This window comes from Mesocricetus auratus, unplaced genomic scaffold, assembly GCF_017639785.1.
Source record: "Mesocricetus auratus isolate SY011 unplaced genomic scaffold, BCM_Maur_2.0 Super-Scaffold_100010, whole genome shotgun sequence".
Classification (NCBI taxonomy): domain Eukaryota; kingdom Metazoa; phylum Chordata; class Mammalia; order Rodentia; family Cricetidae; genus Mesocricetus; species Mesocricetus auratus.
Genome location: NW_024429194.1, coordinates 47,993,900 through 48,006,340, shown reverse-complemented (window position 1 = coordinate 48,006,340; position 12,441 = coordinate 47,993,900). Strand labels below are relative to the sequence as shown.

At 46.8% G+C, this 12,441-nt stretch overlaps 1 protein-coding gene across 2 annotated transcripts in view; it reads left to right on the top strand.

Annotated features, from left to right (window-relative positions):
* The window catches only part of Kiaa2012 (KIAA2012 ortholog), a 109,973-nt gene that overhangs the window by 73,246 nt on the left and 24,286 nt on the right, over positions 1–12,441 (top strand). For both annotated transcript variants that reach the window (XM_040753536.1, XM_040753535.1), the window contains one exon: positions 5,028–5,094. In XM_040753536.1, the coding sequence (XP_040609470.1) occupies positions 5,028–5,094 (67 nt within the window). The remainder of the gene's footprint in view (positions 1–5,027; positions 5,095–12,441) is intronic.

Here is a 12,441-nt window from a genome sequence, read left to right as displayed (position 1 = left end):
TAAAGAAAATTGCTTTTGGGTATCAGATGTCATGGATTTTTTTGTTTTGGTTTGGTTTTGGTTTTTTGGTTTTTTTGAGACAGGGTTTCTCTGTATTGTTTTGGAGACTATCCTGGAACTCGCTCTGTAGACCAGGCTGGCCTCGAACTCACAGAGATCCGCCTGCCTCTGCCTCCCGAGTGCTGGGATTAAAGGCGTGTGCCACCAACGCCCGGATTTCAAATGTCACATTAAAGAGAATTTCCAAATATGTCTTCCATGGTGAAAACTTGGGGAACTCTATGTAGCTTCTATCAATCTATTTCTCAACAAGGTCTTTTGTAGTACAGGTTATCCTTGAACTATGTAGCTGATGCCCTTGAATTTCTGATCCTTCTGCCTCCACCACTCAAGTACCTGGACTTTAAGTGTTCGTCACCCTGTCCAGCTCTGTGTATTACTCATTGTTACTTTCACGTCACTGATGGAGAGCCTGACGCTCTGTGACAAGTCATGTAGGCAATTGGAGACAGACAGAAGTCCCCCTTCCTCCTTCTGTATCCCATGCCTCCCCCTTCTCACCACTGCCCTGGAGAAGCCTGCTGTGGGCCTAGAAGCACCATGCCCAGAAGGAGGGCTGGGTTTGAGGATGGACGTCAAGACTGCTGGAGGTTTTCCAAGGACAAATAAGAGCTTCAGATCACGTGACCAGAGCCTAGCTCAATGACGGCTGTGGAAACTGAGGCTCGGGAGTTAAGTAATTCCCGGTCTGTAAGTGACATTGTAGGACTTGAGAGCAAGCTTTAGGCTCCACCACACATGTGTCACTGGAAACTGCCTCACGCAGGGTCCCAGAATTGCCTGGGTGTTTACGGTGTTTCTTACTGTAGCGGCTTCCCTCCCAGCCTCTAATTCCACACTACTGTCCTTGCTCGTTCTAAACACAGCGATATTCTGTGTCCACACTGACCGTGCAGTTGAACTCCCATCTTCAAAGATTTATCTCCTTTGCAAGTAGAAAAGTATAACATTCTGTTTTTCTAAAACTCCAAACTGTACCAGGCAAGATGTGGCTTATGTTCAATTTACACTGTCCGACACTGTAGCCACCAGGCTCCCCGTCATACTGTTTCCTCTGTCTGGAATTACCCTGCCTTCCTGCTCCTGCAAGACTTCACTCTGTGTCTACTGGTAAACAAACCTCCCGGGTCTAATTTAGCTTCACCTCCCTTGAGGTCCTGGGGAAACCTGGACCTATCACAACATTTACACTCTGTCTTAGAACTGTGATGTTTCTTGTCATTTTCCTACAAGACAGTGAGCTTTCTGCAAATAGATCTTTCAACTTTGTGTCCCCAGTGCCTGTCGCAGTGCTTGGCACATGGCTGATAAATGTCATTTGCTGAAGGAACAGAGGACAAACAAATGACTTAGCCAGAGGTTGCAGAGCTGGGATTTGAATTTTCATCCGTTTTATTCACCCAACAAGATGACCATCTATAATTCCAAAATCTGAAATCTGAAATACACCCAAGTAAGAAAATCTTTGAAAAGTGAAAGAAGTGTCACAGTGTAAATATACTTTAAAAATGTGTAAAATTATCCTCAGGCTGTGTGTATAACTTATCTGAAACACAAGTGGATTTTGTGTGTACATTTGAGTCTCATTCCCAGGATATCTCATTATTTGTATGCAAATATTCCAAAATCCAAAATGTGTTTGTGTGTGTGTGTGTCTGTGTGTATGTATGTGTATGTGTGTCTGTGTGTCTATGTGTGTCTGCATGTATGTGTGTGTCTGTATGTGTGTATGTTTGTATATATGTGTGTGTGTGTGTGTGTATGTATGTGTATGTGTGTCTGTGTGTCTATGTGTGTCTGCATGTATGTGTGTGTCTGTATGTGTGTATGTTTGTATATATATGTGTGTCTGTGTGTGTGTGTGTGTGTGTATATATAAACTTTGAAACACTACTAGTTCCAAGCATTTCAATCCCTTGTGTTTTGATCGCTCGGCTTACTGATTTCATTTTAGTGTTTTGTTCTTGTCTGTTTGGGCTTTGTGATGTTGGAGACCTTGCATGCTAGTTAAGTGCTCTACTGCTTAGCTATGCCCCCAGATGTTGGTTTGGATTTTTTTCAGACAGGGTCTCAACTGAAGCTGTGAAGGTCAGTCTTAAATGTCAACTTTATTAGGTGACAAGGCCTGGAGATGCATAAAGGGCACCTGTGGGTGTGTCTGTGACGACATTCCCAGGGAGGGTTAACTAAATTGGGGAAGGCCTGCCCTGGACGTGGTGGCATCATGCCTTAAGCTGGGGGCCCGGATGAAATTAAACAGGGAAAGGAGAGAGCCATGGGAGTGTAGAGAGCCATGGGAACGGAGGAATGCTGTCTGCCAACTTCCTGGCTGTTTCACTCCACGCCTTCCCGCCACAGTGGACTGTGAAAACTAAGAAACCAGAGCTTTGCTCCCTTTAAACTGTCTCTCCCAGGCATTTGTCACAGCAACGGAAGTTTAACACAGGGAGGCTGAGCTTCTCTGTTTACCTCCTGAGTGCTGGGATTAGTTTTAGTTTTCAGTTCAAGGTTTGAATCTGAAATGCACTAAGAGGTTTGTTGTTGTTTTTTTATGTTTATTTATTGGCAGGTGATGGGGCTCATGGCCTTGCTCTCACTATGTAGCTGAGGATAACACTGACCTTCTGATGTTACACATTAACTCCACCTCCAAAGTATTTGGATTACAGGCGTGTACATCATCCCTGGCCCTGTGTGCCCTCACTGAAGTGTAGAATGCAATACCTACAAATATAACTAGAAGAGTGGGTTTTCATGGAAACTAGCCTGTTACTGCACACTGCTCAGTGTCTTATTCTTAGATTTCATGGACTTCTGTGTCAACGCAGAGAGTTACCTGTTCTTCCTAAATTACCATAATTAACTAACGGGTCTCTATTTGATAGACCATGTGGGCTATTTCCATTCGGTTGCAATGAATGAATGACCTCAGGTATATTATTTAACATGTGTGCTCATATCTGTAAACAACAACAACAAAAATGACAGACAGTGGCTCCGCACTTCTCAGAATCTGAATGAACTGAATTTAAAAGTTGATTTCTCTAATAAGGATTCACTTGAAGACTTTCCCTGCCTCCATCTTCCCATCTGGGAAATGAGAAGAATATACTCCTTGCCCCTGCAGACTCAGGGATGCATGTTGTTGAGACCAGTCATTTTTCTGCATTTGAAATTCTTCTAATACAAGGAGCTTGTTTCTCTCTTTCCATCAATTTCCTGATAGATTGGAAGGCTTTATAAATAAGGATGTAAAAATTGGTACATTTTCTAATCTTCTAACTCAACAGTTTACTGTGACTAAGTAAGGATTTTCCTGCCATGATTTTGGTTTTTTTGTTTGTTTGTTTGTTTTTTGTTTTTCAAGATAGGATTCCTCTGTGTAGCCCTGGCTATGCTGGAGCTCTCTCTATAGGCCAGGCTGGTCTCGAACTCACAGAGATCTGCTTGCCTTTGCCTCCTGAGTGCTGGGATTAAAGGCATGTGCCATCACCAGCCAGCATCTTTTCTTTTATTCGGGGATGAATTTTTTATTTTACTTACTCGTATTTATTTATTCATTTATTTTACTATACTAGGCACATCTGTTTTGTCTCCAAAATGAGAAACCCAAAAGAAGGAGAGTTATTTACCACCTTTAGCATTTCATGTCAGCAGGTCTCATCAACTCCAAGTACTAGGCCAACACACGGGACAAAGCCAGCAAGAGAAGCAAGAAGCACTGGGGGGATCCTGAGGAGAGGGACATAGCAGATGATGAATGTTCTCTTCCCTAAATGGGCAATTTGATGACAGGTGGAAAAGTGATTGTCACTGCAGGGCCCGAAACATGCAATGTCTCAGTCCAGCTGTGTCACTGAAATGGCAGGGGGGTGGGCACCCAGGTGCAGGCTGGGGCAACTCTGCCCGCTTTATTTTTTAGGTCTTCAGCTGCTCTTCCAACTGCTATAAGGACACGGGTTCTTGATCCAGCTGCACACTGAAATGAGACACCTCAAACATTACACCCCAGAGTCTGGTTTTGTTTGGTGTTAGAACCTAGCATGTCTCTTGTTTGTTAAACTCTTCAAATAATCCCAGTGAACGGCAGCTGAGATTGAAAAGAGCTGGGAGGGGGATTTCTGGACAGTGAGATCACTCTTGTGACTCGGGGACAGAGGGAAGAGGGTGTCAAATGAGAGCACCCCCAGCCCATGGTCACCCTGGGAACTCCACCAAAGGCCAGGCTAACCCATTGGCTTCCCTAAGAGGCATCTATTCTAGGATGAAATCCTTACCGTGGCCTGGAGGCTCCAACGCCTTCTCAACCTTCCCGCCTCTTCCTGCCTTTGCTCCATCTTACGACAGCCTTTTGCTCTGTGCCCTCCACCAGCTGGCCTTGGCCTGTGACATTCTCCTTCCCATCCCGCAGCACACAACTACACCTGTGCCATGCACTGGACACTCACTGCACATTGAATAAGCAAAACGCCACCAAGGTCCCTGGGACTCACGCTCCACGGGCCCATGCTCTGCCTCGCCCACTTGGCGCTTTAACTGGTCCCTGGACACTTATGCTGAAAGAAGCTGACCAAGAAGATGGGCTGGGGGTGAAGCTCGGCAGCAGAACACTTGCCTGGCACGGGCAGACATCCTCATTATAATCCTGGCAACACCAGGCAGTGGTGGCGCACACCCTTAGTCCCAGCACTGGGAGGCAGAGGCAGGTAGGGCTCTGTAAGTTCAAGGCCAGCCTGGTCTAAGAGTGAGTTTTAAGACAACCAGAGACACACAAAGAAACCCTGTCTCAAAAAAATAAAATAATAATAACAACAATAATAATAATAATCCCCAGCACCGTTCAGAAAAAAAAAGGCAGTTGGGGAACAACTAAGGAAACTTTAGTTCATTTTCCCTGAAGGGCATGGACAGAGGGATGTTTGCATTTATTTCCTCTCATTACTCTTTGTGGTATGTAAACCCAACAGGAACGTGAAGCTGACTCTCATGAAGAACCAGGAGGACCCCACAGAGGGAATGACGAAGACGGCCAAGGTACAGTTAGCTGGCGGCGCTGGGTGTAACATCCTGTCAGTGGGTTTGCCCAGGATGAACTTCTCGATGTTGAGACCTGTTGACAGAACGATCTTTTCATTTCCCCTCCCACTGTGCCCTGGAACTTAGAACACTCTTACTGTCACAAGCAAATGTGGGGACACGCTTTCTTTTCTTGGATTACTTAAAGATTTCTTTCCTGCTAGAGATGCAGACGGATGCAGGAGTAGAGACTTAAGGAAGTACAAAAACAAACAAACAAAAAGCCCTACTCCCCATTCCTACTCCAGGCAGCTTTCTTCTCTGTCCTCTCACTTTCACGGAGGCGTGGGTATGCTAGTGAGGGCCCGGGGTTCCACACCCCGAGAGATGTGAGTGCAAGGAGGCAGGGCCCATCCTCTGTACACCCTAGCTGCTGTCATCCCGAGCCCTGGAAGGCAAGGATGTCTTGATAAACCTGGCATAGTTGTGCATGCCTTTAATCCCAGCACTCCAGAGACAGAGGCAGGTGGATCTCTGAGTTCAAGGCCAGCCTGGTCTACTGAGTTCCAGGACAACCAGGGCTGTTTGATCCTTTCTCCAACAAAAAGAATGCCTTCGTGGTGGCTTCCTTAAGCACAAGTCTGTATTTGATCTTGATTAGGTAGTAGTGGTTTTATGAAATACTGAGCCTGGGACCACTGGGTTTGGAGGCATACAGAGTTCATAGCCCAGAGACAGAGTTAGCCTGTAAGCTCTTTTGCAGCGTACCTGGGCACATTACTGATACTGCAGTCTACTGGGCCTCCAGGAGTTGAACTGGTCCCTTCTTTATTGTTTTGTTTTGGTTTTGGTTTTGTTTGTGTGTTTTGAGACAGTCTTACTGTGTGACCCTGGCTGTCCTGGAATTCACAGAAATCCTCCTGCCTCTGCCTCTGCCTCTGCCTCTGCCTCTGCCTCTGCCTCTGCCTCTGCCTCTGCCTCTGCCTCTGCCTCTGCCTCTGCCTCTGCCTCTGCCTCTGCCTCTGCCTCTCTGCCTCTGCCTCTGCCTCTGCCTCTGCCTCGAGCGCTGGGATTAAAGGTGATTGCCAGGATGCCAGAACCCTCATTGCTTCTTGCAGAAGTGGAAACATGCCAGTACAGCACATCTCACATTTCTAAGGGTGGGTTCCAGGCCACACAGATGCAATGTGCTTGTTGTTGCTATACCAAGGTGTCCAACAGAGGGAGCACGTGGGCTGAGCACCAGCCTGGGCTCTGAATCCTAAATAAACCACTTGAAGCACCCAGGGGTACTTGTTTTCTTACTTGGCCCCCTTTTCAAAGTCACAGGCAAGTGCACTAACCAGGCTGCTAACTTCAGGTCTGTGTTACTAAATTGAGCTTGAGCTACAATCCACCACCAGCTCTCCATGCCTGGCACCCTTGTCTGCCCAGGCTGGCATAAACATGCCCCTCCTCAGGCAGCTGCACAAGAAACAGAGGAAATGAAGCCCCTTACAGAATACTAATCTCAGCTGGGGGTGGGGGTGCATGCCTTTATTACCAGCACTTGGGAGGCACAGGAAGGTAGGTCTCAGATATTACAGAAAATGAGTATCTACCTCTACAAAACAACACTGACTCTATCTCCATTTAGTTGAAGGTTTTGACCTTTTCCTATTTATCTTTCATTATTTCTTTCCATTGACATCCTAGTAAAAATTAATTTTTATGCTAATTTTATTGTTTTCTAAAGATGTTTTGGGTTTTGTTTTTGTTTTTGTTTTTTTACATGTCTGGGTGTTTTACCTGCATGTGTGTCTGTGTTCCATGTGCATGCAGTGACTGATGAGGGCATTAGATCCCCTGGAACTGGGGTTATAGACACTGTGCGCCAACATGTGGGTGCTGGGACTAGAACCCAGGTCCTCTGGAAGAGCAGCCACTGGTCATAGCCACTCTTAATCATTGAGCCATCTCTCCAGCTCTGACTTTTAAAGACATCACTCTTTGTGGTATTGGACAATAATACATTATGGTAGTATGAGCCCTGGGTTGGCCAAGGTTTTAAGCAAGGATTCTTCTAACATGAGGCCCTGGCACCTCCATCTTCAAAGACACTAGCCAGAAAAAAAATCCTGAACTTCAGATCCTCCCTATTATAAATCACACTTTTGAGAATGTGAGCTCTGACAAGGCTCCAAGGTCTCAACCAAGTGCAACGGGGCTTTAGGCACCACAGAAAGAAGCAATGACCCAGCCGGTCAAAACAGACTTCCTGTCTGATGACGGCAGGGCTGGCTCTCGCCAGGTTCCTCGGAGGTTCGCCAGACATGCTCTAGTGCAATGAAATGCCACTGCAGACAGTCACAGAGGCCTTTGCCTGTCCCAAAAGACAAATGCTAATTTTCAGTCACAGAGGCCTTTGCCTGTCCCAAAAGACAAATGCTAATTTTTAGAAAGGCTTTCAGGTCCTGGAAGGCAAGAAGAAGGAAGTACTAAGGAAATACTTAAAGAACAATTCTCCTCTCCGGTCTTAACAGTCAAGTTGGTTTTGTTTGTTTGTTTTTTCCCCTACTTTAAATTCAGTAGTGATCTTCATGGTTTGTTATAGGGACCGAGCCAGAGACTAGAGATACAACTCAGTGTTCAGCATTTACCAAGGATGTGCAAGGCCCAAGATTCAGTCACCAGTACTACGTATATTACACACATGTACATAAATAAAATTTTTAAAAATGAGGTAGTGAGAGGACTTAGGATTCTGCTTTCAAGTTTCCATAAGGCAAGGTCAACCAAAGACCTCCAGATCCGAGCTGACTGGAGAAATAGCTCTTGTCCCAAAGCCCAAGGAAAGAATAAAACTGCAATTCTGGCTACTTCCTAGACCAGCAGCTCTTAAACATTACTGCACTTCAGTGTTACCTGGAAGTTTTGTCTTTTGTTTTGTTTTGGTAAAGAGTTTGAAGCCAGCCTTGAACACACAAGACCCTATGTCCAAAAGACAATAAAAAAGGAATGCCGGCCTCAGACTCAATGCTACAGGACAGTTAGCTATGAGTGCCCTCTTTTAAAAGTCTTGTAAAGGAGCCAGGCGGTGGTGGCGCACGCCTTTAATCCCAGCACTCAGGAGGCAGAGGCAGGCGGATCTCTGTGAGTTTGAGGCTGGGCTGGACCGACAGCCTCCAAAACAATACAGAGAAACCCTGTCTCGTAAAACCAAAAAAAAAGAAAGTCTTGTAAAGGCATGCCTACATCTGTTTTAGATATGTGCATGTCCGTGTGGGTACCCGTGGAAGCCAAGAAGCATCAGATTCCCCCTAGAGATGGAATCACAAGCAGGTGTGAGCTGCCAGAAATGAATGCTGGGAATTCAACTTCGCAGGTCCTCTACTAAACAGTAAACACTTGACCTCTGAGCCCTCTCTCCAGGACCCGTTCTGTTTTGTCAAAACCTTGATTATATAGCCACAGTTGGAGCCCACGTGATGATTTCTTTACTTTCTACCACTTGGGCACTTGCTCTTTGATGGACACATTTAGTTCTCCACTGAGACCCTTGATGTGATGAAGAATGCTGATTGTGGGGTCTTCCTTCCTGGGTTCAAATCCTAGCACCACCAGCTTTAAATAGTACCTATCCCAGATGGTCCTCCATGTATGTTATTAACAATATACATATAGTTTTTGAGACCTACGCTGACCTCAAACTCACTATGCAGCTAAGGATGACTTTGAACTCCTGTTGCTACTACTTCTATCCCCCAAATACTGAGATTACTAGCATGTGCCACCATGCCCAGCAACCTATTTAAGAACAAACAGAAAGGGAAACCTTTAATTATATAGTCATAATTTGTACTAACATCTTATCAAGAGAGTCTTGTTCTAACATAACTCCGTGGCAGGGCATTTGGTCTTGGAGACTCCATTCATCTCTGCCTTAGTCCTTGAGCTGAAGACCAGAAAATGTTTATCTCTTATGATAAACCTTAACATAACTCGGTGGCAGGGCATTTGGTCTTGGAGACTCCATTCATCTCTGCCTTAGTCCTTGAGCTAAAGACCAGAAAAGGGCATCAACCCGGAGATGAACGAGGCAGCCTCCACAGCCTCCGCCTTCTTTACAGATGGTACATCTGAGGGCCAGGTGTGGTAGTGCCTGCCTGGAACCCCAGCACATATGGATAGCCTGGTCTACATAGTGAGAGACTCTGTCTGAAGAAACAAAAAAATTATTCCTTGGAATGCAGACAGCAAACTCAGGCTCTCAGGGGCTCTAGGCAGAGCCTCTATCACTCAGCTGTCTTCCCTGCCTTGGCTGAAGATGCCCTGACAGAGCTCCACAACCCGGCATGAAGTCTGTGAAGTAGGAAGACGCCTAGAGCAGTCATGGAGCAGGAAACACCAGAAAGAAAGAGAAGAATGAGTCACTTCCACAACTCCATTCAGAAAGAGAAGGCCCAGGGCCTGCCACCTTATCAAAGGGAATGTGTAGGGTTGAAAAGATGGCTCAGTGGTTAAAACCCCTGGCTGCTCTTCCTGGGTATCTGGGTTCAATTCCCAGTACCCACATGGTGACTCACAACCACCTGTAACTCAGACTTGAGGAAATCCGATGCCTTCCTCTGGCCTCCGCAGGCACCAGGCACACACCTGATGCACAGACACACCTGCAGGTGGAACACTCAAACACATAAAATAATAATAATAAAGAGGGGTGTGTACTCATAGTCCCGCTGTCCTAACAAAGGCAAGATAGCATAAGCAGCAGGGAAAGCTCACTCATTTCTACCTTGAAAACACAGCCAAGCTGGCAGGTAGCAGTCAGGCACGCTCTACCACGTGAGGCTGTCCAGAACCCCAGCCAGGTTCCCTCTCAATACTTCAAAATTGGTCCTGTCTCTGTAAGGTTCCCCTAATACACACAGTGCTGGCTCAGCGCTTTCCTCATCCCGCAGAACTGGAGAGGAAGGGTCAGTGTTGGGTGCACCGCTGCCTTTAAAAACTTCGTTTTAGCTGGGCGTTGGTGGCGCACGCCTTTAATCCCAGCACTCGGGAGGCAGAGGCAGGCGGATCTCTGTGAGTTCGAGGCCAGCCTGGTCTACAGAGAGAGTTCCAGGACAGCCTCCAAAGCCACAGAGAAACCCTGTCTCGAAAAACAAAAACAAAAACAAAAAAAAAACTTTTCGTTTTAGCCGAGCGTTGTTGGCGCACGCCTTTAAGCCTGGCTGGCACTCGGGAGGCAGAGGCAGGCGGACCTCTGTGAGTTTGAGGTCAGTCTGGTCTACAGACTGAGTTCCAGGACAGCCTCCAAAACAATACAGAGAAACCCTGTCTTAAAAAAAAAAAAAAAAAAAAACAAAGAAAGAAAGAAAAAAACTTTGGATTTTTATTTATTGGGGGAGGCAAGGCACGTGCCACTGCCCATGTCCAAATCAGAGGACAAGCGGCAGGAGTCAGTTCTTTCCTTCCACCGTGTGGGGTCCAGGGATCCAGCAAGCTGTCAGGCTCTATCTTAGTGAGGGCTTCTCTTGTGATAAACACCAAGACCAATCCTCGGGACCCACGGAGCTAAGAAAGCTGGGAAAGCCAAGGTCTTGCTGGCTGAACCAAGCTAAACACAAGGGGGCGCTGCTCCCCACAAGCAGAAACAGGCAGGCCCGCTGCAGGTCAGGTATGTTCCTTTGTGTCCTGTAGACGCTGCCACATTCCTGCCTCGCACACTCACAGTCACACTTCCTCTCAAGCCAGCTCTTTAGCTCGGTATGTTTTCTCTCTCCACCACTAACCACAGGCTCTCGCTGCCCACGCTGTGGCTGGCCTGGGAGGGGCTAGGATATCCCTGCTTCCTCCACGGGTCTTGTGGTAGCAAAGGGAGAGAAAGAGATATTTAATGCATTTGTGAATTGTGAAGATCTGGCGGTGTGATTTCCACTGACCCTAACGAGAGCTGCCTGGGGAGCCGGGCTCTCTACTTTGAAAGTAAGTCCTTTCCTCGCAAACATCCCACACTGTCTGCTTCTCATTACACCGCAAGTCACTTGACGCCCCCGCTTCCTCCGGAGAGCTGCAGTCTCATTCAGTCTCACACACGTGTGTTGGATAGCCACTGGGTACCACTGGATAGCACCACACTTGTGTGCGTGCTTGAAGACAAGGCCATTGTCCAAAGCTTGCACATGTTCCACAAGTGAATGGGTAAATCTGATGAATGAATGAATGAATGAATGAATGAATGAATGAATATGCTGAGCTGTCAGGAGATTCATGATGACAACGCTGAGTTCTACACCTGTTAAGAGAAGCTTTTTCTTTGCTAGCTGCTTTGGTTTATCCCCTGCCAGCCGTCTGGTCTCTGCCGCTTTGTAGTCCCCAAATAAACACACAGGAGGCTATCTTAATTATGAAGCTGTTGCCCTTGCTTGTTTCTTACTGGCTAGCTCTGACTTAAGTAATTACCCCATAATTGTTAATCTAAGTATGTCTCTTACCGGAGAAATTTCCGGGCCTCCTACCCCATGGCGTTACATCTCGAACTCTCTGTGTTTCTCCTTCCCAGAATCCTCCTGGACTCCTAGTCCCACCTATCTAGATTCCTATTGGCCAGCAGTGCTTTATTAACAAATGTACAGGACTTCCCCCATCATATACCCTCAGGAACTTAGAGTGGAGATTTCAGCCAGGAAAAACCACGGTCAGAAACTACAACTGGGGCCGGGCATTGGTGGCGCATGCCTTTAATCCCAGCACTCGGGAGGCAGAGGCAGGAGGATCTCTGTAAGTTTGAGACCAGCCTGGACTACCAAGCGAGTTCCAGGACAGCCTCCAAAGCCACAGAGAAACCCTGTCTCGAAAAACCAAAAAAAAAAGAAAGAAAGAAACTACAACTGGGACACTCAAAGAAGCTAGGGCCACCAGCCAGCACACACACCATCATAGATAGTCAAAGAAGCAGCCGCCAGGGTAGAGAACACTACAGCAGGCCGACGGGGACAGGTGATGCTGGCCTGTCAGCTTCTAGATGGACTCGCTCCACTAACCTGAGGTGTCTGCCTTCAGAATGTCACGGGCATCCTCAGTTACATCACATGCATCCACAAGATGTAGGCCGGATGTTTCTGAGGATCACCTGCATAGGCCTTTTCTAGCTAGACCCTGAGAGGTGTGGGGACGCAGATTCAGAGCTCTCAACTGAAACCTACCTATGTTTTGACAAGGCTCTCGGTGGCCAAGCCTAGTGGCACAGGCCTGTCATCCCAGCTGCTTGGGAGAATAAGGAAGGAAGATTACAAATTGGAGTCCTTCCCGGGCAACTTCGTAAGACCTTGGCTCAGAACAAAAAGGGAAACCCGGTTAGGCTGATAGATGCACCTGTCACCTGAA